The sequence below is a fragment of the Ips typographus genome, linkage group LG2 (genome assembly GCF_016097725.1).
Source record: "Ips typographus isolate SLU linkage group LG2, UJ_Ityp_2.0, whole genome shotgun sequence".
Classification (NCBI taxonomy): domain Eukaryota; kingdom Metazoa; phylum Arthropoda; class Insecta; order Coleoptera; family Curculionidae; genus Ips; species Ips typographus.
Window position 1 is genome coordinate 25,114,463 of NC_138423.1, and position 25,646 is coordinate 25,140,108.

Consider the following 25,646-nt stretch of genomic DNA (forward strand, 5'->3'; position numbering starts at 1 on the left):
GCTAATATTACTTGTCATTCTTGGTATTGTCAAATGTTTGTTAACTTAATACATAACCTCCCTTTTAGTTCTCATCTGTTTTCAATAATAATAATGTTATTTGTTGATTTTATTAAATTTTAACTAGTTTTTCCTTTAGAATAAGTGTTAACAATATTCCATGGATAATCCCGATTTAGAAGACGATGTTGTCAGCAAAATTGAACATGACGGTACAGTTTGAATTAAATCTTTACAGATTTGTATATCTAAAAGTGGTTTGTAGAGTTTTTTGAAAAGTTTATCGCAAACAGCCCTCAAACTGTGCTGGCTCAATCCTTGGCTTTCACGGAGCAAATTAAGAAACTCGGCGAAGGAATCGAGCTGCTCAATAAAGAGTTACAAAAACAAGTTCTGGAAAACCACCATGACTTGTTGAGGCAGGCAAACCATGCTAATAAGCTCGAAAGTGTCTTGAATGGCATGAATATTCATATACAAAATTTGTTTGCCAATGCAGAGAGGCTACGCGTTCAGGTAATTTTGGATCTGAGTACAAATGATTGACAGAATTTACAGGCCACTGGCACCTTCTCTAGTAGCTTTTGACAGTTTAAAACAATTCTTGGTAGGTTTAAGATACTTGTAGAAGTCTCTGGTACTTTTTAGAAGGTTGTCAGTATTACTTAGAGGTCTCTGGCAGATTTAAAATGGTCCTAGAAACCTCTGACAATTTAAAGCAAGTCTGGGAAGGTTTAAGACACTTGTAGAGGCCTCTGGCACTTTTTAGAAGGTTCTCAATAGCATTCAGAGGTCATGGAACTTTCATAATGATCCTAGAGGCTTCTGGCAAGTTGAAACCGTTCTGGGAAAGTTTAAGTTAGATTTCAAAATGCTTAAGGTATCTGAAACCCTATTTAAAATGTGACATCAGTAGCAAACCAAAAAAAACGTCAATCAGAACAGACAGAGCTGACTGAGGAACAAAAACTTTCAACATGTTTCCACAATTTTCACTTAGTTTATATTGAACTTGCCCACAGTATGAAATATAATTTGGCTAGATGCACAAACATTATAATTTTTTCAGTTAGTAAAGATGATTTCAATAATTCTTCTGGCTTGAAATTTGAGTTTCTTTATTGAATTGTCTTCATTAATTATTAGAATAAAAAAGTGTGTTCAGCTAACTGCAGGAAATACTCTAATAGCTTGATAATTTTAGATTAGTGTACCTTATGGTCAATTGGAGTCACTGACAAAAGTGCTAGCACGCCTACATCGCGCCAGTCACATATTGAGACAAGTCAGTAGGGTGCAGCAATTAAGTCGTAGACTTTCCAACACTAATGACCCTATCCAAAAAGCTTCTCTACTACAGGAATTAGGTATTTTTAATCTCCCTTCAATAACCTTTTGCTTCAATGAGTTACGTTTAATTAGAACAACTAGCTGGTGATCCTGAGCTCACAGACATTGACGCGGTTACCACTGAGTTACGGAACATCAGATTACAACAACAAAAAGTTGTAAAACTAGCCACTGGGTCACTGAATCAGGGTATTGTGAACGAAAATGTCATTCAAACATCTACAGCTTTACAAGTGAGGGTACTGCATTGTATTATTACAACATAGTCTCAAATGAATATTTATACTAGATTTTCATTAATTTGGGTCTGGAAACATCCACAATAGAAGGTTTAATCAAGCAAAGCCTTGATGAATGCCGGGAAAGTTTCAAATTAGCGTTAGAAAGTGGCTTGAGTCCAACCACAGGAGCCGTCAAACTAAAATCTGGACCTGGTAAAGTTCAGCTGACATCCTCACAGGGTTTCCGCACTAGAATTTGGTCCGAATTGGAACGTTGCTTCTCTGATGATATTTACGCCATGTGTAAACAAGTCAAATTTCTGCAAACTGCCCTAAATGAGCTTCACCTGCAAAACGTCAACAAAAATTTGGCTTCGAGTTTTTGGACCCAACTGGGGGAGCTTATTCAAGAAGAAACTAAACGTGCTTCACCTGCCGTAGTGCAAACTTTGGAGGAAGATTATCCAAAGTTATTGAAAAACTACTATGAGATGGTGAAAAAATTGAATTGTGATCAGTTCAAGTTTGAGTTAGTATTTCTAGATGTTTTATTGTTTGCTTGTTACAGTTGCTAAAAATTTCAGTCGTGGTGTTTTAAAGCAGCTAGAGAATTCTTACCTTTCTGGTTCTTATAATCGAATTCTAGAACCGGTGCAATCAATGTTTGGTTTAGAGAATCTGGTACCTAGTCATGATGAAATTGATGCCCTCATTAGGGTTCTTACTAGGTAGGTAATGTGTGGGGAGCACAAAACGACAGTAAAAAAAGTTTGTTTTTTGATTGATAGTGAATTGAGTGTTGCATTAGTTGAGGAGCATCTTAGCGAGCAAGTGGCTAAAAATGTGGGAAAATGTATTAAAATGTTTGCTGTTAAAACTGAACAGCAAATATCCAACGGACCAGAAGCTGCACAAGTATTAGGTAAGCAGTTCTAATTTTGTTTTCAACCAATGGTCTTTCAGAGTGTTTGGTTTTGTTAATAATTTGTAAAAAATTTAATAACGCGGGTTTTAAAACCTTTTCAGCAACTGAGAGATTATAGTTATGTTGTAATGGCTTTGTTTGTCTCCATAATCCACCCAAATTTCCAGTTGAGTCTGGTGCATCCTATACTACAGGGTGGTCCAGTTTTAAATATCCATAATTCAAAAAATAAGTTTACATACATTGTGCCATTTTTCTGAACAATGCTTGCCAAGGAAAATACAGCCCATAAATGTTCAGTTTAAAAATCAGTTTCTTGTCATAACTGTCAGACTGCTGGAGCAATTTTAATCAAATTTAGAACAAATACATATGAAATTAATACCCATTATGTGATGTTAATGACGTTTGTTGAAATTGTCCAGTGGGGTGAATACAGAAAGATGGTTTTCATTTTTCTGTCTTATTCTCTATGTCACTGGATATTTTTCAAAAATTTCAGTTTTTTTTTACTTGTTCAATTTGACAAAATAAGTATCCCTTATAAAATTATCATTTGAAACTTCGTTTACGAAATAATTGAGTTATTAGGTTCAAAGACCCAAAACCAACCCAACCCAACTTAAAAATTGTCTTAAAAACGGTGAAAATTGCCTTAAGAAGCTTAAAAATGTCTTTGTAGCCAGTTTTCATAGTTTCCAGACAAATTGAAAGACTTTAGTTTTGAAAATTGACTTAGAAACCAGTAAATTTACTTTGAAACTGTGAAAATTGACTTGAGAGGCTTAAAAACTGTCTTTGTAGTCAGTCGTTATAGTTTTTAGAGAAGTTGAAAAACTTTAGTAGTGAAAATTGACTTGTAGCCATGAAAACTACTTTATTTAGAATTTTTGACAACAAATTCACACATTTCAACCCAAAAATTGACTTGGATACCAAAAAGTGACTCTGAACCAATTAAAAATGACATCAAAAGCTTAAATTTTGCATTTGGAGTAAGTTTTCATAATTTGAAAATACATTTATTAAATATTTTAGTTCTTAAATCCAGAATATTAGATTCATGAAAATTGTCTTGAAGACTAACTTTTCAGGTTTTTTTTACTTTGCTTTGCATTTTCTTAGAACTCTGGACTATTTTTAGAGCTTTAACACTGCTTTCAGCTTGGAAAATGGAGGTTTACCTTCACCAAGTTTTTGACAAAGCAGACTTAAAAAACTATTTTTATTAAATTGACTTCTAGACGTTTCACTGTGCTTTAAGACTGAAAAATCGAATTTTAAACTATTTTTTATAGTAAAAGTTAAGTTTCAGACTCTTTATTGATGAAAGTAAACAATTTTCGCATTAAATGCTACGATATTAGTCTTAAACTCTAATTTTTAGATTAAAATTAGTCCGATAATTCGGACTGTTACCAGTGTTCAATTGAATAAAAAAAAATAAAGTTTGAATTGAATGAGCAGTTTATAAAGCAGTTTAAAAAGTTGAATGCCAGTAAACATTAGTCAAAAAATCCTGTTATTGACTATTTTCGGTGTACTTGTTCCAAATTTGATCAAAATTGGTCCAATGGTTTGACAGTTGTAGCAAAAAAACCATTTTTAAAATTAAATTTTGGAGGTCTGTGTCTTCCTTAGGAAGCGTTCTTCAGGAAAATGACATAATGCTTGTCAACTTATTTTTTGATGGGCTATCGATTGGTGAATTATTGATAACTGGACCACCCTGTATAGAAACTAATTAGTTTACTCTCCGTAGGTGGTGCTCCTAACGGTGCTCAACAGAAAAATGTTCAATACGCAAACTCATTATATTACTTACAAACTCAAGTGTACCGAATGCTTACCAACATGAAAGATAGTTTGACTGAAACGTCATCAGCCATAGTTCAAGATTCGTTGACCACTTTGGGTAGTCTAACTTCTGGAATTATACATCCATTAATAGGTAGATTATTATTGAGGTTTCGTGTTATGTTTAGACAAGTATATGTCGGTTTTTAGCGTCTATTAACGGTGTGATTGAAACGATCATAGTTACCATGCACTTGGAACCTGATTGGTCTAAACTAGCTGTGTCAGCCAATAAAAATGTGTCATGCAGTCCCTACATGAAGGAGTTAGTTCAGTTTATCCACAGAGTATACGCCACCTACTTAACAGGGTTTGAAAATAAACAGGTTCTTACTGAAAAGTATAAACTAACAATTCAACTAAATAGGCTTTAGTTTATTTTTTTTTTCACTCATTTAGATGTGGAGAGATTGCTCTTCGATCAATTGATCTCCTGGTGCGACATTCCTCAATTTTAAGACCGATTTCAGCGGGGGGTCGTCAACGACTACAAGCTGATTACCTCTATATGGAGGAAGCACTAAAGACAATCTGTCCTCAGTTAACCGCTTTAGGCCGGCCCTACAGGTTGCTTAGATCGGTAGCGTCTTTGATAACGCAGTCGCCGGAGGAAATTGCAGCCGGTCAAGTTTCTGGTAGTTCGGTTCCTAACAGTACAGTCCTTTTAATGTTGTTTTCCTACGCCGGTCCTGATTTAGCGAGCCCTCATCAAAATACAGGTAAGTCCTCTTTACTCTTTACTGTGTTGAAGTTTTAAACTATATTAATTGTTGATTGGACTAAAATCATCAGGTTGGACAATACCGAAACTCTCGGCGTGGTTGGACGAACACACAGAAGAGTCCGAAAGAATAGACTTAGTTGCGGGCGCTTTACAAAAGTACGAAAGCTTGATCAGATTAACCAATTCTGCTAACTACGATCCAGTTTACCCGATCATGTCTGAGTTACTGGAATCAGCTCTTAAAAACTCTTGCTGACCACTATGGTATGTCTTTTTGTTATTTCATTTGTTAAAAGGAGAGTAAAACTAACAATTCTGCTGTAAAGCTCTTGTATAATTTCTTCAACTCTTCATAATATTTATTATAATAAATTAGTACCTCTCTCATAAACTATATATCTTAAATCAACAATAAGCGTAGGTACTTCTACCATTTTCTACTATTTTATCTTTTCTTTGGATTTGAAGCGTAAAAAGCATTTTAATTATTGCACCATCATGTCTTTTACCAGTTTCTATTTGTATATTTGCTTCCATCAGTTTTGAAGACTTTCCAAGGTGTTTTGAACCTCAGAATCCAACTCGTCGCTGCATAACACCTCATAGGAGGTCCGACCTTCAATGCACAACTTATCAAATATTCTTTTCGACGACTCCCAGCAGAGAATATTCTGTTTAATCGCGTCTACCAAGACTTTAGCGTTCGGAAATATAGTCGCTAGTATTCTAAAAAAAAATAATAAAATTCACTCCTTCAAGTTTTAAGGTGAACTAACCGGAAAATACAGATGCAGCATTGCGTTAAAAATTCTAACTGGTGGTCGGGGATCGAGGCTTTTTCGCGGTCCATCATGTTGGCCGGTTCCTTGCCCATGTTTTTCTCCAGATCGCCTTGCGCGAAGAATTCAGCGTAAATGAGTTGTGCTACTTTCTTCGTTTCGGTCCAGTCTTTCGTTTGATCGGACAGGTCTGCGCAGGTCATGAGTAGACTCGCCAAGTAGTAACGATTCTCCGGTGATTTTTTATTGTAAGCTTCCTGGATTTGTGTTAAAACAAAAGCTCTGATTAACATTCATTAGGGTTGTTTTTCATATGATGATTGACTATGAAGATTATTTCCTTCCTATTCATTTTGACCAATCGCTATCAAGAATTAGTATAACAAATGTAAATTTTAAGTGGAAAAATCACTTGACAACTGTCAACTTAGCTGTCAGCAGTTTTTCCGGAAAAAAAATTCGAAAAAATTGCACACTCCTCACAGCAACATAAAGAATAGTGTTACCCTTTCTAGCTTGAAAGTTATTGTTCTTATTGTTTTAATTAAAATAGAATGTTTATTTAACTCAGGAAATAATCTTACCAAATATCCCTCGTGCATTTGGAATTGGAATACTCGTTTCTAAGTAATTTGTTTTAACAAATAGCACGAGCGAGAGTGGTTTTAAAAATCATCCGAGTCGAAGACGAGAAACGAAAACTCGTTTTTCCGAATTTTTCCGGAAAAATTAAATGCACTAGGGATATTACCCCCGATTATTTCCCTCATTGTACTAGCAGCCAATAAAATTCAATGAACCTTTCTAGTTCGACCAATGAGGGCCGTTATATACTGAATAAATCCCTAGTTGCTTAAAGTTTACACTGAATAAACACCTCCTACCTTTTTCGAATACGTTTTTTTGAAGAACATTTGATATTAAACGAAACGGGATTTAGACACATATAAAATTTAAGCTATTTTCTTCAATATTAACAATTAATAAATCACTATAACGTAGTTTCCACTAAAAAATTACATAAATTAAAATATTATGACGTCTGATTGTCAATCTGAAATGTAAACAAAAATATACATGGCTGAACGAAAATCTGTCGTCTGCTGGGGTGAGTTCAATATTATCATTAATTTCATCACGTTTAGTTTAGTATTTGTGTTCTAACTAAGGTGTTTTCTTGTTAATAAACTAAAATGTGAGTTTTCAGGAAATAATCTTGACATATACCCCTCGGCGTTCACGTTTTATCACGTAAAATGTGCATTGGTAGGTTTTTTGCAAAATTTTTCTTTTAGGCAAATGGTTTCGACTAAATAATTCTTTGGAAAAAATTTTATCGTCGAATTATTTAGTCTCAATCATTTTCCAAGCAAAATTTTGCAAAAAATCACCTATGCACAGTTTACCCGATAAAACTTGAACGTCTCAGGATATAACCTATAAAAAAAATCTGAATACTTCACAAATAAACTTTAGTGTTTGTTTAAGAAACTATAAATAAGAAAAATCCATACCTGTGCCATTGCTAACTGTCTAGAGTGGATCTTATAGTGTGAAGCCAAATCTGTGGCCAATATCATATCTTTGATCAAGTCCAAACACTTAACATAGTCATCTTTAGACAAGGTTTCCAGAAAGTTACAGCCCTGAATAGTTCACTTCTATTAGCTTGGAAACATATTGGAAATATTGCACTTACTTCAGTGTTTAACGTGCAAATAGTCTGCGATAAATGATGCCGTTCCATCACTGAACCTTCGCTGGAATACAAACTAGCCAAAACGCTGTTTGACTGTTGTTGAAACGAGTTGGTTGTACCTCGATGGTCTATGTCGTGACACAGACAAGAGACAAAGTAAGCCAGTGCTTCCAGCTGCCTACACAAATTTCAAGTTCACTAAATACTAAAAACGCATTTAGAGAAGACTTACGTAAAATATCCCCTTTCGATTAGTTGAAAGTTTTTCAATGCCAAGTAGGCAAAATGAGCTACGGAAAATGCGTGAGACCAATTGTGGTAGGGTACATCGCGGTAACCTTTACGCACGTACAGCACAAAACGCGCTAAAGTATCGATTTTGATGTGGAAAGCGTCTATTAGGCCTAAATCCTGCATCATTTTGACGACAAAGCAGGGAGTTTCTTTTAACAAAATTTTTCTAGGGGTAAAGCTGAAATCTGAAAAGCCAGGAACTTCGTGTTCGCTTGGGCACATGGTTACATCGAGAACGTCTTGTCGGCTAACCTGTGAAAATTCAAGAAATCTAAGGAATAATATACTCTGAAAAGCTGGAAGAATATTTAAAATACTTTATTTTTGTTTGTTTTAGGGCCAGTACTTTCACTGGGGAATAATTTTATTCCAAACATAATTTTATAGAAACCGTGAAATGAGACGCTACTGTTGGTAAATTCCGTCATTTCTATAGAAATTAGCCTAAGAATAAAATTACCTGGAAGTGAGAGTACAGGCCCTTACAAATAATTCTAAGTAGGTTTTATGTATCAAAATATACAGGGTAAAAGTTGAGGCTTTCTTTTTCACCTGCGAATAGGGCTTCAAAAAATACGGTTGTTTTTCGATTGACGTTTTTTTTGAAATATGAACAATAATGAAGATACAGTGTGTCAAGAAACGAAAGCCCTATTCGCAGGTGAAAGGAAAGCCCCAACTTTGGAATCACCCTAGTATATCTATAATCAATTGTTTACTCTTCTAAGGTTAAAACAGCAACTTTGCAGCCACGTGACCATATTTAATGTAAAAATGATGCTCTGAATGTCATGTGATCATTTTTAGGACTAGGAAACTTCTTTAGGTCATGTGACGTCATTTGAACCGTCCAATGATATCACTTGATTTTTCTTTGGTTCAAAATAGCATCCTTGCAGTGTCACGTGATCATATTTAATGTCAAATTGTTGTTCTGAAGGACAAGGGACTATTTTTACAATTATAAGTGATTTCTGAAGGTCACGTTATTGTTAACTATTAACTTTGCCTACAAAGGTCAGGCATTATTTTAAAGCGTCATCACTTGACTTTACTTAAGGTTAAAATAGGATCCTTGCAGTCACGTGACCATATTTAAGGTAGAAATGTTGTTTTAAAGATGACGTGACCGTTTATACGGTTGAAAGGTATTTCTGAAGGTTACGCGACTGTTTTCAATGACAAAATAGCATCCTTAAGGTCACGTGCTAAAGGAAGACCTAAAAAAGGTCCGGCGATTGTTTTCAATCATTAAATTCAGTTACAAAGGTCACGTGACTGTTTTCAAGTGTCTAATAAAATTTTGATGGTCAAATGTGACTTTTCTTAAGGTTTAAATGGCGGTGTTGTATCACGTGGCCATTTTTGCGTATAATTAAAATTGCTGTAGGTCACGTGACTATTTTCATCAAAGTCACGTGAGTCTTATTATTAAGATTAAAATAGCTGCTTTACAGTCACGTTACCATTTTTACGATTAAAAGGGGACTAAAAAAGTCAGGTGATTTTTTAGTCCCCCTTTTTTAGTTTTCAATTATCAAATTCAGGTACGATGGTCACGTGACTACTTTAAAGCGTCGACTGGAATCTGGAAGATCACTTGACTCTTCTTACGCTTAAAATATCATCTTTGCCGTCACAAGACCATATTTAAGGTCATAATGTATCTGAAAGTCACGTGACTATTTTTACTATTGAAAGGAGTTTTTTCAACTATCAAATTCATCCACAAATGTGCTATGATACTTATATTCTTTGAACACCTTATATTTAGACTATTTAGCACTCACCTGCATATGATACATCATAAGCTCATTAGACAATCGACTCCTAGCTTGGGCATCCTGAATTTTCTTATAGACCAAACTGTGCATAATAGAAATACCGCAGTAAATACTAAAAGCGCTGGCCACTTGCTCGTCAAAGTAATCAAAATGCCCTCCAATCTTGTTGCATAGCTGCGCCACTCCAACAATACTGTCTTCGTCCCTAATGGGAAAACACAGGATGTTTCTAGTTTTAAATCCAGTCGCTTCGTCCATTCCTTTATAGAACAGTGGGTGTTTATAAGCGTCTTTGATGTTCAATATTTCTCCACTAGCTGCCACATGTCCTTTAATTGTTAATAGCTCGTGTTCAACTGAACTGTCTCAAAACGTTTGCTACTGTACCAGCAATTCCTTGATCCGCCGCAATTCTAACTTCGGTGCTACGCTCTTCAGGGCTAACACCGTCGAACACTTTAGCCACCAAATGCATGTGATCAGGATCTAACAGGAATAGAGAGCATCTTTCAGCGTTGGTTAACCTGCGAGCTTCCGACATTATTTCTTTCAACAGGTCACTCAGATCACCTATAAAAATGTTTCACTGACACTGTCCTATGGTGTATACAACAAATTAAACTCACCTAAACGAGAAAACAACTTTCTAGCAACCAAAAGTAAGTTTTGACATTCGGCTTTAAGTCGTCTCTCGTTCTCGCACTCCCTAGTATTCAGAAACAATGTTAGTGAATACCTGAAAGTTTCGCTAACTAGTTTCGATATGTATGCACTATCCTTTGAGGGATTAACCACGCATACTAAAAGCACACACTGATGCGTTTCCGTTTTTTCTAAAACGATGCTTTCATTTAGCACACAAAAAGTTGAGTTTACATAACAACTTCTTGCAGCTTGCAAAGCAAATTTTCAAAATTGACAGCACAAAGACGTCGTTTTTCCTACAATAATCAGAGCTCAGAGCAAAGCAATTAGATCAACCATTAATTTAATCAAAAGCACCAGTAAGGTCTGGCTAACTGTCAATTTTTAAATTTGGCTTCTACCAACAGAACTTAAGTGACGTCAAGCCGCAAAAAGTTGTTAAGTAAACCCAGCTTGACAAAAACAAATCAAACCTTTAATTTGCCTTGCTAGAACCGGAACGATTATAACTTCGCCAGTGCCTTGCGGTACTACCTCTCTTATGAGAAACTGTATTTTAGGATCTAAACTGGTTGATGCGGTAAAAGCGTCACTTTGGTACTCCATAATCGAGTTGAATGTTTCTTCTGAAAGAACGGTGCGCATACTCTCGATTAAAATGCGCTCTTGAATTACCTGCACTATCGCTTCTTCTGAGATACTGTGCAGGTTTATCATGAAGGTGAATTTTGCTTCGCATTCTGTTTTCAACTGTAAATATGTTTATTTTAGGCACATCAAAGTGTCATTTTCGACATGTATCAACGATTTTGGCAAAGATTTTCTGCATTTAACCTTGATTAAAGACTTGATAAATCACTATCAGGCACTAATTCAGAGTGGTGTTTGGGTCTTTCTCATATCTGGCTTAATAAAATATAATTAAAGTTTTATGCAAATAGTAATAACTGAATCCAATTATTATGAATTGCCTGCATATTTCAGGATCCTTATATTAAATAGTTTTTGAAGTAAAAAAATGTTGCCATTTTAAATGAGTCATTTAGTGTAGGTTCAATCATACATACTTAACCTTTCTCAAATTTTTCTATGTTTTTAAGCTTAAAACCCAATTAATCTTTTTAATACTACTTTAAGTCACACATTGTTATCAGCATCAAATGGGGTATTAAGGTATTTACAATTCAATTGCCACTATTTCATTACTGATTTCATTCATACAAGTTTTAATGAATTTGGATAGTCTTTAAAAACACAAATACTAGTTTTGAATAAATATGGATGGATTTTTTTCTTAATCTAGTGGAAATGATTTATAATCTTAGTATTTAATAATAAAGCTCTATTTATTATAGAATATGTTTAAAATCCAGAAATGACATTGCTAGTTTGTTTTACAAATATGGATTTAAATTTCATACTTTTTTCAAGAACTAAAATGATATTTAGTTTAATTTTAATAGTGGTTTGCAGAATACTGTTAGTTCCTGAGTATACAACAAAAAATATTGCATTACACAAAACAACTTATTTTTTTTTAAATAATTTGTGAAAATGTTTTATTTAGCTGCAACTAAAAAACATGCTTTTATTATTTAAAATACATTTAGTAGAAATACAATAAAATTCAGAAAGAATACTGGAACTATACTCTGGGTTAGTGTGGGCTTACTTTACTTTTTATATTCTAATAAAAGTTGTTAGTTGAATAGATAAGGCCCCCTTCAGTTGTAATGCTTGACACATCATTGAATGACCCAAATATGCCAAGCTTACATTCTGAGTGTTTTTCAATACAAACTGAACATCACAGATTCAAATAAATAAAATCAATACTTACATATTTATTCAGTTTGGCTTCCAATTTTTTAGTTCCTTTATCTGTTAAGTCCTCAATTAAATTGAGTAGTTTGCCAGGATTTGAAACCTCAATTTTTGACAAAGACCCATCATCATCCAAATTCCTGGTTAACTCATCTTCTTGGTTTCCAATTACCTTACAGTAAGGAGGAGTGATGAATAAGTCCGGATCCGGTCGTGCACACTCCGGCTCAGACATGCTTCCCAAATAGAGGATATTTGATTATTTTTTTTTATCACGGAGAATTTTGCTGATCCAATTAGGTTGAATTTAGAGATTAGATAAATCAAACTGATAGTTTAATATCACAAATGTCATGGTGATGTCACATAATCGTTTACTGAATGGAGTTTGCATTAGGTTGATGTGCATTAAATTAATTAAACCGGTAAACGCCACAAAGTGCCCTTTTAGGGGAATTAATCGGCCCCAATCACACTTTTAGGTAAACAATTTTTGTCACTCTTATTCGCTACTGATACACGATGACAAAATGCGTAAACAGACCGGGAATTAAGCTCCATTACTCTATTGTTGATCCGGATATACATTTTAACTTTATATTGTTACAAATCCCCAATTAACTTTAGTGTTTATTGTGACATCACTTTTGGATTATCCAGTGTCAGTTTAATTTGTGACTGTCAAATAACGAAAGCAAAACAAGTCACCGTTGCCAGACTTCTTACACACCTCAATGTCAATGTATTTGACAGCCACAGTAAGTTAGAACCATTGAAGTATTAAAGTGTTTTTTTCTTACCTCCCGTATCCTTTTATCCACAATCAAACAAAACACTCCAAAGATAAAAAATATGATGTGTATTTCTCCATAAAGTCGAAAACAACCGTGACATTTCAAACAGCATTAAAAAAGTCGTTCCGCAAGTGCAGATTTACATGAGGGGCTTCAATCTGCCAAGCAGGGTGCGTTTTATCAAAAAATCTCTTTGGAACAGGTGACTGCGACTGCAAAGCTTCTAAAGCCGCGGCAAACCCAACAGAAACACAAACGCTTTCCTTACAACTGGTTAAAACTGCTGCGATATAACCACTTGCAAAACAATCACCGGCACCACTAACGTTAACAATGTTGTCCAGCCTTTGGGCTGGATAGTGACGCAAAGATATTTTTGCGTCATTTTCTCTGTGCGCTATTAGAATACCTTCAGGTCCCATAGTGACTAGCACATTGTTGATATCACGAGCTAATAATTGGGCTAAAAATGCGGCCTCTTCTATTTGGTTTGCTGGAGAAAATGCTGTTGGAAAGTTCAAGTAACGAGAAATTGCTTTTAGTTCTGCCAAATTGGGCGTTATGTAGTTTATGGACTTCCATTTTGTAGTGGTGAATGGTTTGCAGGCTGTCGCTATATCGGTTGGTTCGAAGATCACTACAATAAGAAAATATGTTTTAATTTATTTTTGGTTCATTTCAACATTTCTACTCAATATACTTATTTACTTTAATTAGTAGTAGTAAAACCACTTTAATACCTCTATATATTCTACAACTGGCAATAAATTTGTGTCATCTGTCACGCACTTAACCTATAAAACTGTGCACGCGTACTGACTGACAGCTGACACTGACAGTTCATAACAACAACATACGTACACTTCCAGTGATTAAATTTTTATTGAATTTTCCTATTTATAAATCTTTTTGGTGTTAATTATTTAACATACTCGGCGATTTTCCCTTCGACGATAGCGATGGGCTTAAAAACAAAGACTGGCATGGCAGCAATCACTGTAACAGTGACCGCCTTCATTTTTATTCTTCTCGCTTTTGTAACGCCCTACTGGTTGGTCAATGATGGTCAAATTGCTAATCCAAACTTTGAAAAAATAGGTAATTACTCCCTTTAACATTCACTCTTACCTTTTTCTTATACAATCCTAACTGAACTGTAGAACTACTGATTAATTATTGCAGGTTTATGGGAAGTGTGTTTACGGAACTTTGAAGACTTCCGCCACCAGTACGACTACAAATTCACTGGGTGTTGGTGGGTCTTTGAAGAAGAATACTACATCATCGACGATTTTCTTCTTCCAGGCTTCTTTATAGCTACACAATTTTTCTTTACACTCTGTATGACTTTAGTGCTTGTGGCAGCTTTCTTGACATGGATGTACTGTTTCTGCAGTCGTGACCATGACAAGTACATTCTTCTACTTCTAAGCAATGGATCAAACCTTATTTTAGGCGGTATTTGCGGGCTTATAGCTGTTTTAATTTTTGGGTTTAATGGGGATAATCGGGACTGGATGCCTTATTGGCAACACAATGACCTGAGTTGGTCATTTGGGTTTGCTTGTGTGGGGTCTTTGCTACTCTTGCCTAGTGGGGTTTTGTTCCTTGTTGAGGCTAGAAGAGCGCGTTACAGGAGATTGAGGGGGTCAGCCCCTCAGTCCCACTATAGCATTGATGTACAGAAACCTAGCACTCACACTGATATCTAAGCAAAAAAAGTGTTACAACTCTCAAATATACAGTGAATCTTTTTTTTTTAATTAATAGTACTTATAAAAATGTTGAGTTTATGGTATCTCTTAACCAAATAATTGTTACTCAATATAATTATTGTTAAAGCTTATTTTAGTTAGCCGTCCATAAACGCTTCTAATGCTGACAAGTAGTTTTAAGGTATTTTTATACTAACATGTATATATCTCAAAACAATGTACTATTTGTAATAAAACTAGTTTTTTTTTGTAAATCATGTGAATTTGTTTGACCTACTTTTCCTGGAAAAGATTCAAGAGTATCTATTGTTTCAATGAACCTTGAATGCTGGAAGACTTGACCTCTGTATGTTTTTTAGTAATAAAACACACATTGATTGAAATTGTATCATTTTGGGTATTGTATTGAATGTTTTCTGGCTTATATGAGGATAATAATGCTTGTGATATGTTTAATATTCACCTTGAAATGTATTAGTCATATAGTAGTGAGTGCGAGAATATTTAGAACTACTTAAACAAGGAGAAATTCTATGGAAGATCAATCAGTTGGAAAATTCTTTGAAAGGTAGATTTTGTTTAGTATAAGAAAATTATAAAGAAGTAAAAAAAGTCAGTATTGAAAACATTTTTCAGGAAAAAAAGTATAGTATAAGTACCCCATGTAGTAGAACTAATAATATTTATAGGGTTCTGGAAGAATAACCCATTTTTTCTCCTATTAAGTAATTATGGCAATGGCATAACTATTATATGCATTTCATACATATATACCGCGTCAAGACCACACTGCATTCTACATACTGAACTGTAAATTAATCTTCATAAAGCAATTAAATAATGACGCATTGAGAGTTCAGGGTATAATTACAAATAAATTGCAGCGTCCAACTGCATGCGCATAAAAATCACGGGAAAGTTAAAGAAGAAAAAAAAATCGATAGGAACTTTCCATTTCCATTATATTGACCACAGAAGCCGTCACATCCATTGGCCTGCGGGACTCTATACGTGGTGTACAACGCTCGCTTAACTTTAGCGTTACGTGTATGTGACGTATTCCAAAAATTATTTTCCATACACACAAAACATTCTCTTTTAAGAGAATTATTAATTTTTGACCAAGCTCAACATATACAGCAATAACTTTTGCGTTTTTTTTCAAAACCAGTTAACTGAAACTGTAGCGCGAATCGTCAACGACAAATTTCTCGAATACGTTCCTGTTCAAGGTAGGCTGGGTCGTTGGTTGGGTCATTTAATGGGTCTTGCTTGGTTCTGTAAGTCAGCAAAAGCACCAAGTTAATTTTGTTTTCGTTGCGAATGTTTACAGGCGTGGCCACGTGATAGTAACAACGATTTTTCCACTTTTCGCGGTTTTCGTTACTTTGTGTGGAATGTGACAAGTGTGCTTTTTCTATTGTCTTCCTTTCGGCCTCCAACTTTTCATTCTTGTCTGATTTCATATTTGGGAAGCTAGACGAAATAGCTACTTTATGGTGGACCGTCGATACGAAGACGAAACGGAGGTAAGACTATCAAATATGTCTTTTAATGTGTGTGGTGATAAGTAAAACTTATAGACATAAATACATGCATTAGCACTAGGTAAAATAGGCGATAAACTTGCACTTATTAGCTGCAATGTGCACTGTAAATACTCGTTTATATCTATAAACATTTCTGATGTGAAAACAATAGACAGACAGACAATTAAGCTGGATTTATAAACTCTGTTATTCCCGTTGCTCGTAATTCGCGTCGTTTCCACGTTACTCGTAGTTCGTTGCTCGGACCGGTTGTTCGTGTGTTAACAGATTAATCAATTTATATTGTGTTACTGGTTGTTGGAGTTGTTCGTTTCTGATTGGTCAGATATATTTGACATTTGACATATTTTAATAATTTTGTGTTGACGTTGGAAATGTCAATATCATCTGATCTCTTTAAGCACTCTCATTGGTTGAATCGCGAATCACCAGCAACAGAAATAAAATTTGGTTAAATGGGAACAACAGAGAATAACGGCCAGCAACAATGGAAAGTACGAGCAACGCGATAACCGAGGTTTATAAATGTATGCGTGCGAATCCCTATGTGTTATTTTCGGAACAGCGCCAATCACGAACAACGAATTACGAGCAACGGGAATAACAGAGTTTATAAATCCAGCTTTAGACATATAAATTGGATGGATAATAAACACAAAAATAAAAAAATTACTTACGTTTGCCTAGATATTTTATGAACACTACTTATAGTTGGATAAATAAACTTTTTATTAATACTGTAGCAATTTTATAAAAATACTTATAACTCATCATTTATATTGAAATTGTAAAATACATTTTCTTATCTTTAATACAGATTTGGAAGAAGAATCACAAACTGTCAATAGTACAGACAATAACGTATTGAAAGTGTTTTTTTTTAATTTTTCAAATCGAAAATAAAAAAAATTAAAGACAAATAAGTATTTCTTGTTTTTATTCCTACTTGCAAAGCGTGATAGTGTAATAAATAATTAATTACTCCAAAGTTTTGTAACTTTTCCACTAAATTGCACCCCAGTTCATAAAATTTGCTAATTTAACTTGTTGCCCATTCAAATCGTTTTGTGAATTAACGACTTGTTGCTGACAGTTATTAGGACAGATAAGATCAAGTGACGCGTTCTGAGCATTCTTTACCCCTTATATTTTGCTTGTTAGCAAATAATCATCTAATAATATTTCTTGCAGATGAAGAAGAGGTCATTAGCAGGTAACGTGGCCATTGGCTTCGTTATAATGACCTTTGTGCTGGTGGCAGTAGCTTTTGCCACCCCCAGTTGGCTAGTCTCAGACTATCGAATCACCGGCGCCAAGTTGGACAAATTTGGACTGTGGAGCCACTGTTTCCGTTCCCTCCCCGATCCAGTGGACGTCAACCAGAGACGCTTCTTCGTAGGCTGCCGTTGGATCTACGACCCCTTCACCACCGGCTACGACCAGATCCGCGGCTACCTGGTACCACCCTTTATGGTGGCCACCCAATTCTTTTTCACTTTGTGCTTTATCGGCGCCCTCTTAAGCGCCATCTTAACGCTACTGTACTTTTTGTGCTGCGGACCGGATATGAAGCAATACGTATCTCTTATCAAGCTAAACGCTTTTCTTCTGTTGGTTGGGGGGTTATCAGGGGCTATTGCTGTGATAGTATTTGCTTCCTGCGCCAATCGGTCAGGTTGGATGCCGGGGCACGATAACAATTTCTTCGGTTGGTCCTTTGCTTTAGGATGTATTGGGGTGGTAGCCGCTTTAGTAGCTTCCACGCTTTTCTTCGTGGAAGGATACGTTCAAGAACATAAGAGAGAAAGATTGAAGGATTCACAAATGCGGTTTGAGATGGAACATGACAAAATTTAGTAGGTAAACCAGGAAAAAGTGCAACTTTGGGGTTGTTACTGCCACTAATAAGTTTGTAACAGTTTAAACAATCTCTGTTAAGGTCTTCCTTTGGAGCCAACCTAGGTTTAAGTCCAGATTATTCAGTTTTGGTTTTAGTTTCAGTGGTATAGTTTTTACCAAAACATTTCACTTATTCACATCAGTGGATTGTAAATTTGCACTGTTACCTTATTGAAGCTTTAGGTAAAACTAAAATTAGTAGAATTGAGCATAAATTGTTCAATTTGCTTTAAATGAGTAAATCAAATTTACTTATTAATTGAAATTACATTTGTGAGTTTTTTTTGTGCAGTATGTAGTAATAAGTTAATTGTAAATAGCTATATTGTGTTTTTACTACTAAAGCTAGGTCAGTTGTAATAGTAACACATTCCGTCCATTTAAATTTAAAAAAACTTTAATAACAGGGTATTTTCCCCCATTTGCACCGTCGTACTTTAAGCCAAGCTTAGGTTAAGTATGGTTCAGACTGTGTAGAATACAGTTGAAAAAAGTCACAGTCACAGGTTTATGATTGTGCATTTATATCACAATTTATACACCATGTCCTCTAAATTTAACTTACTAAAATTAAGCATTTTGTTATCCAAAAAGAAAGAAAAATTTCTCTTTAGATATGTAAGTTATGTGCCTTTTTGTATGTTTTTTACCATTAGTGTTTAGATATTTTTTTATAAATACTGATGACGTTATTGCATAATGCAATTAAAGAGAGAAAGTGTGGAAATACGTTATTGCTCAAACAAAAACCTACCTCTGCATTGTCTCCCATGTATAGAGCTTTTTCTTCTGCTTTTGACTTGATTCTGCCCCTTTTTTCAAATTTCAACTTTTCAAATTTACCAAAATTACAAAATCGAATTCATTTCATGTCAAATTGGTGAACTGCACAAATGTACAACTTTTGTTTTAGTTTTGGTTGTCGTGCCGACTTTCGGGTGAGACAAAGACAGAAATATACTCAAACTACTCTGTTAAAGTTACCGAATACGGCTACAACAGTTACGGGACTGTCAACTGTCTACTGTACATTGTCTGTCAGTTGTCGTCTCTAATTTCAATTCGTTTTGTATGTTTTGTTTGTCAACAATACAGGTGTAGGGGCGAGGTAAAAAAATTGCCGATTTTTATAAAATAAACTGTGGCTCAAACCAAAATTGCAGGTTAAACAAGGTAAAAGCAATCATGAGCAGTTCGGAGTTTGAGAAAAACAACTACCCTAAGGCGTCAAGTAAGTTTTAAAACAGAAATTATTTAAACTAATTAACAATTCACTCTAATCGATTTTAGAGTACCTTTTTAATGGAGCCCTACTCACCTACATTGCTGGGATGTTCCTGATGATTGCTTTTTGCAGGTAATATTCACTTTAAGTTAAAAACAACCTTTTCCCAATTTGCCCTAATTATTAACTAATCAATTACAAATCTTCAGTCCATACTGGGTCAAATCATATGATGAGACCTTTTCAAACTTCAAAAACATGGGCTTATGGGAGTACTGCTTCTACAACTTTCGCTACCCTTACTATCAGTTTGATCACCCTTTTGATGGTTGCCACCATGTGTTCAGCCATGAGTACCATGTAATTCGGGAATGGTTGCTGCCCTCATGGCTCATAGCAGTCCAGGCATTTGTTACAATGTCATTTTTGTTGAGCTTCGGTTCCCAAGTGCTTATGGCAATGCAACTGTGCAGGTGGCCATTAGAGTTTATTTTGCGCTATGAATGGATCTTGTCAGGCATTGACTTTGTGTGTGTGACTACTGTTTGTAAGTATTCACTTAAAGTAGGGGAGGAATTGTTTAGAGCTGGTAATTATTTTGCAGCTGTGTTTATGTTTTTTGCTATTGCCATTTTTGGCGGATCCCACATGCGACGCGACTGGTTGATGTATCCCAATTTCAACTATTTGTGCTGGAGTTATGGTTTTGCATGTTTGTCATTCTTTTTCCATGGTTTTGGGGCAGTTTGTTTGTATAAGGAGTGTAGATTGAGTTATGAGAGACGGCGCGAATCAAAGAATTTGATTATGCAAATGCAACCAAATCCACAGCACCGTTTAGGATGGAACCTACCAGGTTATTAGATTGTTGCTGTTTTGTCAATAATTGTGGACATGTACTAGTTTCACACCAAAGTTATTAACACAAATCAATTTATTGAGTAGGCAACTATTTGGTGTGAAACTAGTATTATAAAAAATAATCTATTTTGACGCTTTATATGCTTTGATATTAAAATCCACTTTTGTTGGAATCTAGTTATAGTAATGTTAACATGAACATTAGTTTAGAGTTATTTTTGTACTGTCTCTTAGTATTATTACTAAAGAGCCTAATATGAGATATTTACTGCACTTTAGTGTAGAACCACAACTCAAGTGCCCTTATCTTAGAGTTTTGTAGTTGACAAAAATTATATGAATCTCAAGCAAACTTTGTATCAAAAAACTATTCCATCCATTTTCTTTAACTTAGTGTGTAGTTGTACTTATATATTGTTTTGTTTATTGATGCACCAATAAAAGACATATCTAAATTATACTTAAAGAGTTGTTTAAGCCCCATATTGTGGTTTTGTGTTAGTTAAACTCAATAGTTAAATTTGTTTTACTCTCAATACCTCACTTACCAGGAATATTGTGCTTCTCAGTGATTCCTAGAAGCTTATCCATAGTTTCAATGGACAAATTGCCGTCCATAACTACTAGAGGAGCTGCTTTGATAAGTTCTTCATGTTTTTCAACCTGTGCGTAAAAAACTAATAGTAGAGAAAACCACAAGCAGTCTCAAATGACTAAAATACCATTTTTGAAGATATTTCTTTGTGGATCGTCATATCTCCCATCAAAAATGAACATTCACCAGTACTGTCCAGCACTACGATGCACTGGGCTGTGTTATATCCTGCCAATTTTGCCACACTTTGTCTGGATAAGTTTGGAATTTGTTTCAACAATATTTCACCTGAAATGTGCATATTTGCTAGTATGGAAAAATGGCTTGGGTTAGGTTAGAATTGGTTCTTGTATTTAATTTGTGTAATTGTACAATAATTATTTTTTGTTTTGTGAACAATTACCTTCGTTTGTTATATTCTTTGAATTATTAAACAGATATACCTTGATAATCATCGCCAATAGCAGAGACGAAATAAGCTGGGAATCCCAATTTCCCCAGAGCTTCGCATATATTTCGTCCTACCCCTCCGGGACTGTAATCGAAACGGCCCACGTGGATCCGACCGTCCAACTGAAAAGAAAGAAATGCGGAACATAAATAATGCAGTTTATAAGATTAGGAGAATCGTCCGGGCAAAATTCGCTTCTTTATCTGGATTTGCCAGTTTATTCTTCGGGTCCGCTGTAGGTGTATTACGTAGGTTTATTTTTCAAAATTAGGGATGAATGCGAAAAAGAACGAAAACGACAAAAAATTTCATTTACTTTCGGTTGGCGTGGTTGTTGAATAAGTCCTCCAAATTTTCTTCATTCCACATGTGCAGGATTTGCATAAATCCCAGCACAGTGGGTATAGTTTGTGATTGGTCAAGAAAAAGCAGCAAGCTGAAAGCTGCTTTTTTTGACCAATTACCCACTGTGCTGGGATTTGCTGCACATATAAACTTAGCATATCCAAATGTCAAAGTAACTCAGCTTTTTACTGTTAAAACAGGGAACTATCAAATTTAGACCAGTTCAGTCCGGGAAATGGTTATTGCATTTCACGGAAGAGTATCGTAAAACGTGTTTGATTTCATATTGTAAGTTGTAATAGTTATTTAATTCTTTAATCCCCAATTCTTGCAAACTTAATTGCAAACTGTGGAATTCAGATTTCAATTTAGTTTGTTTTATTCAGCCAAAAAGGTTTTGGGAGGCTAAAAATATATTGAATCACACTATAAGTGTAAAATTACTGAATCAGAAAGTTAGTTAAACCTCTTGAGGATTATAACTACTACAGTCCATTTTATGTTCAAAAACAAAGACAAAAGTGTTTTGACAAAACACACTTTTTAAATAATTTGACTGAAACATGGTAAAAAAAACAAATTTTCAAGCAATTGGGGCTGAAATTTTCCTCTCTAAAAAAAAGGATCGTACAAAATTGTGGGTTAAAAAAGTTTGAACCGCTACAACTTAATCATAATGAAAGTTGTCAGGGATACGTGCCGGATTTGAGATCGGCTAGATTTTCCCTTATCTGCCCGTTAAAATTCAGCTTTCCAGGGACCCAAAAGCACCTTTAAATCCTCAAAAATTGGGAACGGCAGAAAGATTAATACGTAGATCCCAAAGGAGGAAGAAAGTATACGTAAGAAACCGACAACTTCCTTGGGGGGGTTTTATTGGATTTTGGGACCGGCGTGTGTAAATATGATTACGGTCGTGTAAATAGAATTGTGTTTGATTTGGTGTATCGATCACCCAAAAAAGTTTTCGTGTTCTTGGATTTTATCGCGTAGTACTTGTAACTCTATAAAATTAATTACATAAAGCGTTTCCTTGAAATTGACAACAATAACGACTACGATATACCGTTTTTCTTTCATTAAAATCAGTTTTTCATGGTTTTAGTGGAATTTTTATGGCTCGTTAGATGGTCCGATCGACAATTTTGCTAAAAGCCCTAGAGCGACTCGAACGACCTTATATTGGGTCTCTTATAGAGTCATTAGGACACTCCGGACATTTTTATGTCGTATTTTCGGAAATTCTGCTTACACGTGGAAGTTTATGCGGTGAACGTTACCCGCATTTCATTAGTTTGAGATCCCAAGTTTATAAATTTTACCCAATTTGTTGAATACCTCAAAAAGTTGATTATTATTACTACCAGCCACGCAAAGAGAGGAGTAGTCTCTTACTAGCTTAATCTCCTGGTTAAGTATAATCGGTGCAACCTCCCATTAGTTTTTTCAGAATCGTTCCAAACACGCGACGATCAAGCGCAATGATCCGGCGTAGAAACCAAAGTCAAGGTGAAGTTCGAAAACACCAAGAAGCAGAAAAAACTCGATTTCGTATTATGACAACGCGTCTCGGCGGGTCATAAAAATAATTCTCAGATCTCGAACAGCTTTCGGGCGGACGAGAGAGAGCAGATAAGGGCACGGAAGGGGCGGCGGGCGTCCGTCCCACCCCTGTACCGAGGCGCCGCGACGTCGACTCCGCCAGTTTGATCACGAACGTCGACCCTGGCACGTCGATGGGGATGACAACAAAACGTCCGAACTTTAACGCCCCCGTCATGTGATTCGTATTTTTGACGGGATGGTGCCGGTCTCGAACTACTTTGGTACTCAAATTGGTGTCTTCGTATCGCTGCAGTGCTCCGGTACTGTCAATCTCTTGGTTCTGACCAAGAGATCGTGATTGACTTTAGTGGTTCCAGCAATACTTTTGATTGGGGACTAAATTGAGAATTTGGACGGTTTTGGAGTAACAACAAAGCCGACGAAAGGTATGGTAAAACACAATTTAGATGGTCATTTGGTGATTTGAATCTACCTCAGAAATTACTCATGATAAATGGATTTTTGGTGTATCTTATCAAGTCACGTAGCTTTAGCATGCATAAAAAATTATCTTGACCCCAGGGTTAAACAAAGGTGTGCTGGGCTACTCTTAAATAGTTTTTTTTTTCAAATATGTATGGTCAATAATAATTTACATATAGGTAAGTCAGATTATAATTTAAGAATGTATGACACACATTTAATCAAAGAATAAATTATTGATATTTTTTTAAAGTTTGCTTTGTTTTAAAAATAGCTTTTACCCCTGTTGGTAGTTGTCATGGTAAGTCCACATGTGCAATACTTGCATAAATCAAAGCCCAGTGGCTTTTTCTTCACCAATCATAAACTACCTTTATCCACTGTGCTGTCATTTACGCAAATATTGCACATGTGGACTTACCATAAGATCAATGCAACTAACTTAAACATTTTTTGGGTTATTCCAGCATTGTTTACATGAATTCATAAGTGGCAATTTTTGTATTCTGGTGCAATTATTTTCTGTTTGGTTTTCAAAATCTTGATAATTTTTGTGTGTAATTTTTGATGGAGATGACGGTTATACATTCAATTTTTTAATTCTAACAGCATGCCTTTTGAAAAAAAAAAGATATTTGAAAACATGACAGCATCATACAGATCTCAGAAAGTTTTATTATTCGATCTACATTTTTATAATAGACAGCTTCAAAGAATGAGAAAAGATTTCAAACTTATTGTTATTCAAGGAAAGCAGTGGTTTTCATAAAAATAGGACAGTCAGCAAAACTTTTTTTTTGTCGACTATTTCTGGAGAAAATAACATCGTTACTCCCTCAAACTTTTCATTATTCCAATCGAGCAGTCGACTTAATTCTGAGAAGTTCGATAATGAATGTTCAGGGAGGCGCAAAACGAGAGTTTCCAAAGTTAATAAAACTAAGTTTTTCCCAATTATTTTGGTCACTTGTCTCAGGTAGGACTGTTGGGGTAAAACTAGTTTATTACTAACTTAACCTAACCCTAAGTATCGAGACTGCACATTTGCTACAATGTTGCCAACCATTTGCAATAACAAGAAGTATTACGGAAAAACCTACAAACTGTAGAAAACAAATTGGTGGTAGTTTCGTGCACCGGAAATTCGAATTAAGCATTTCAATTTTCAGGAAAATTACATTTATAAGCACGGCCACTTAGATATCCCGTTGCGTGCTCTAAACTAAAGATAAATATTCCAGGATAGATCTAAGGCTTTCGCTAAACGTTACAAGCTCCCATAGCGAAGTTAGTAATTAGGAATATACATCGTCGTAATCGTAAAGTGGATGACATAACCTTGTTCTAGTTTGTGACGGCGAGTAAACACGTAAAGAACACGCTGTTAAACTATTTTAATAGAAAAATTAAGTTTTTCCTTTTTTTGTAAACTTTTTTCCATTAATGCACGATTTCTAGGATTGTATACATAAAAAAAAGTCCTTGACACCTAAAACCTAATAATCAGAGCAGCTATACAATTTCAAAAATATTCTGCGTTGAAATAAAATTGAATGGTGACAATAGCACACAATCAGATTATATTTTTAAATTAGTTTTGTGTAAATGGAGCTTGCTTGATTTCATGAATACGTGATTTACAAACTACATTTAGATTTTATTAGAACGGAAATTGCTGGAACTATAGATCATTACGGTTTTCGCATTATCGTAGTCAAAAATACTGCTTTACCAAGTCCAGCAGGACACTACAATTTGATTAGGGGATGTTTGGCTAAATGAAATTTGTGAATTAACGCTTTAAAATGGTTTGACACGCTCTAGGGACTTAAACGATTTTGTTCCTACTACTAAACAAACACAATTAATGATTTTGGGTATTTCATGGTGTCAAGTATGTAGAAATATTGATACTATACAGAAAAAACCAAACAATTAATAAGACGTAGTAATGTAAATAACTATTTTGAACTGGAGCGTGGAGAAATATTTTCCAAAACGGTTATTTACCCAACAACGACAAACAGTCGGCGTTTTCCCCATTTTTATTACGTTCCAGACTCAGAGACTACACTAACTTA

General features: G+C 35.2%; 7 protein-coding genes across 12 annotated transcripts in view; 5 read left to right on the forward strand and 2 right to left on the reverse strand.

The window, feature by feature from the left end:
• Window positions 1-52: 52 nt before the first annotated feature.
• fws (Conserved oligomeric Golgi complex subunit 5 four way stop) lies at window positions 53-5,402 on the forward strand. The gene is made up of 11 exons (XM_081973468.1): window positions 53-212; window positions 266-516; window positions 1,205-1,367; window positions 1,423-1,583; window positions 1,640-2,100; window positions 2,156-2,299; window positions 2,360-2,493; window positions 4,259-4,447; window positions 4,504-4,693; window positions 4,753-5,072; window positions 5,146-5,402. Exons 1-11 carry the CDS (start codon window positions 161-163, stop codon window positions 5,331-5,333), a joined length of 2,253 nt encoding a protein of 750 aa, XP_081829594.1. The 5' UTR covers window positions 53-160; the 3' UTR covers window positions 5,334-5,402.
• LOC145724956 (cGMP-dependent 3',5'-cyclic phosphodiesterase-like) lies at window positions 5,391-12,804 on the reverse strand. 3 transcript variants are annotated; one of them, XM_081973466.1, is made up of 11 exons: window positions 12,119-12,261; window positions 10,954-11,028; window positions 10,752-10,904; window positions 10,260-10,466; window positions 10,021-10,203; window positions 9,640-9,962; window positions 7,788-8,101; window positions 7,556-7,733; window positions 7,371-7,502; window positions 5,854-6,113; window positions 5,391-5,803 (listed from the first exon to the last, which is right to left on the reverse strand). In XM_081973466.1, the coding sequence occupies exons 2-11, from the start codon at window positions 11,015-11,017 to the stop codon at window positions 5,614-5,616; spliced, it is 2,004 nt and encodes a 667-aa protein (XP_081829592.1). In that variant the 5' UTR covers window positions 11,018-11,028; window positions 12,119-12,261; the 3' UTR covers window positions 5,391-5,613. The 3 variants fall into 3 exon arrangements, with proteins under 3 accessions (XP_081829592.1, XP_081829591.1, XP_081829593.1); XM_081973465.1 differs by having other exon boundaries at window positions 10,752-11,028; window positions 12,119-12,804; XM_081973467.1 differs by lacking the exon at window positions 10,954-11,028 and having other exon boundaries at window positions 12,119-12,236.
• Window positions 12,805-12,944: 140 nt separating this feature from the next.
• The window catches only part of LOC145724958 (uncharacterized), a 112,528-nt gene continuing 99,826 nt past the window's right edge, over window positions 12,945-25,646 (reverse strand). The window contains exons 8-11 of the mRNA XM_081973470.1: window positions 21,185-21,314; window positions 20,869-21,029; window positions 20,695-20,809; window positions 12,945-13,533 (exon numbers count right to left, since the gene is read on the reverse strand). Coding sequence (XP_081829596.1) covers window positions 12,998-13,533; window positions 20,695-20,809; window positions 20,869-21,029; window positions 21,185-21,314 — 942 coding nt within the window. The 3' untranslated portion in view covers window positions 12,945-12,997. The remainder of the gene's footprint in view (window positions 13,534-20,694; window positions 20,810-20,868; window positions 21,030-21,184; window positions 21,315-25,646) is intronic.
• kune (claudin) lies at window positions 13,711-14,865 on the forward strand. The gene is made up of 2 exons (XM_081973480.1): window positions 13,711-13,994; window positions 14,079-14,865. The coding sequence occupies exons 1-2, from the start codon at window positions 13,856-13,858 to the stop codon at window positions 14,606-14,608; spliced, it is 669 nt and encodes a 222-aa protein (XP_081829606.1). The 5' UTR covers window positions 13,711-13,855; the 3' UTR covers window positions 14,609-14,865.
• sinu (claudin family member sinuous) lies at window positions 15,831-18,787 on the forward strand. Its single transcript, XM_081973479.1, has 2 exons — window positions 15,831-16,140; window positions 17,353-18,787. The coding sequence occupies exons 1-2, from the start codon at window positions 16,108-16,110 to the stop codon at window positions 18,016-18,018; spliced, it is 699 nt and encodes a 232-aa protein (XP_081829605.1). The 5' UTR covers window positions 15,831-16,107; the 3' UTR covers window positions 18,019-18,787.
• pck (Claudin superfamily protein pickel) lies at window positions 19,103-20,612 on the forward strand. Of its 2 annotated transcripts, XM_081973476.1 has the most exons (5): window positions 19,103-19,168; window positions 19,224-19,291; window positions 19,351-19,417; window positions 19,495-19,832; window positions 19,890-20,612. In XM_081973476.1, exons 2-5 carry the CDS (start codon window positions 19,246-19,248, stop codon window positions 20,147-20,149), a joined length of 711 nt encoding a protein of 236 aa, XP_081829602.1. In that variant the 5' UTR covers window positions 19,103-19,168; window positions 19,224-19,245; the 3' UTR covers window positions 20,150-20,612. The 2 variants fall into 2 exon arrangements, with proteins under 2 accessions (XP_081829602.1, XP_081829601.1); XM_081973475.1 differs by having other exon boundaries at window positions 19,126-19,291.
• Window positions 23,004-25,646, forward strand: part of LOC145724959 (tetraspanin-1-like) — a 97,675-nt gene continuing 95,032 nt past the window's right edge. The window contains exon 1 of one of the 3 annotated variants that reach the window (XM_081973472.1): window positions 23,004-23,528. The gene's annotated coding sequence lies outside the window, so the exon portion shown is untranslated. The remainder of the gene's footprint in view (window positions 23,529-25,646) is intronic. The other 2 variants (XM_081973471.1, XM_081973473.1) reach the window with 2 other exon arrangements.

Bases quoted from the DNA above. Each gene is read 5' to 3' on its own strand.
- pck (XM_081973476.1), top strand. From the start codon at position 19,246: ATGAGCAGTTCGGAGTTTGAGAAAAACAACTACCCTAAGGCGTCAA. The intron at 19,418-19,494 runs GTAATATTCACT...ACAAATCTTCAG, and splicing joins CTGATGATTGCTTTTTGCAG to TCCATACTGGGTCAAATCAT. The intron at 19,833-19,889 runs GTAAGTATTCAC...ATTATTTTGCAG, and splicing joins TGTGTGTGTGACTACTGTTT to CTGTGTTTATGTTTTTTGCT.
- sinu (XM_081973479.1), top strand. From the start codon at position 16,108: ATGGTGGACCGTCGATACGAAGACGAAACGGAG. The intron at 16,141-17,352 runs GTAAGACTATCA...TATTTCTTGCAG, and splicing joins GATACGAAGACGAAACGGAG to ATGAAGAAGAGGTCATTAGC.
- LOC145724956 (XM_081973465.1), bottom strand. From the start codon at position 12,337: ATGTCTGAGCCGGAGTGTGCACGACCGGATCCGGACTTATTCATCACT. The intron at 7,503-7,555 runs GTAAGTGCAATA...TGAACTATTCAG, and splicing joins TTTGCACGTTAAACACTGAA to GGCTGTAACTTTCTGGAAAC. The intron at 5,804-5,853 runs GTTAGTTCACCT...ATTTTTTTTTAG, and splicing joins TGCTGCATCTGTATTTTCCG to AATACTAGCGACTATATTTC.
- kune (XM_081973480.1), top strand. From the start codon at position 13,856: ATGGGCTTAAAAACAAAGACTGGCATGGCAGCAATCACTGTAACAGTG. The intron at 13,995-14,078 runs GTAATTACTCCC...TAATTATTGCAG, and splicing joins TCCAAACTTTGAAAAAATAG to GTTTATGGGAAGTGTGTTTA.
- fws (XM_081973468.1), top strand. From the start codon at position 161: ATGGATAATCCCGATTTAGAAGACGATGTTGTCAGCAAAATTGAACAT. The intron at 4,694-4,752 runs GTATAAACTAAC...TCACTCATTTAG, and splicing joins AAACAGGTTCTTACTGAAAA to ATGTGGAGAGATTGCTCTTC. The intron at 5,073-5,145 runs GTAAGTCCTCTT...TAAAATCATCAG, and splicing joins GAGCCCTCATCAAAATACAG to GTTGGACAATACCGAAACTC.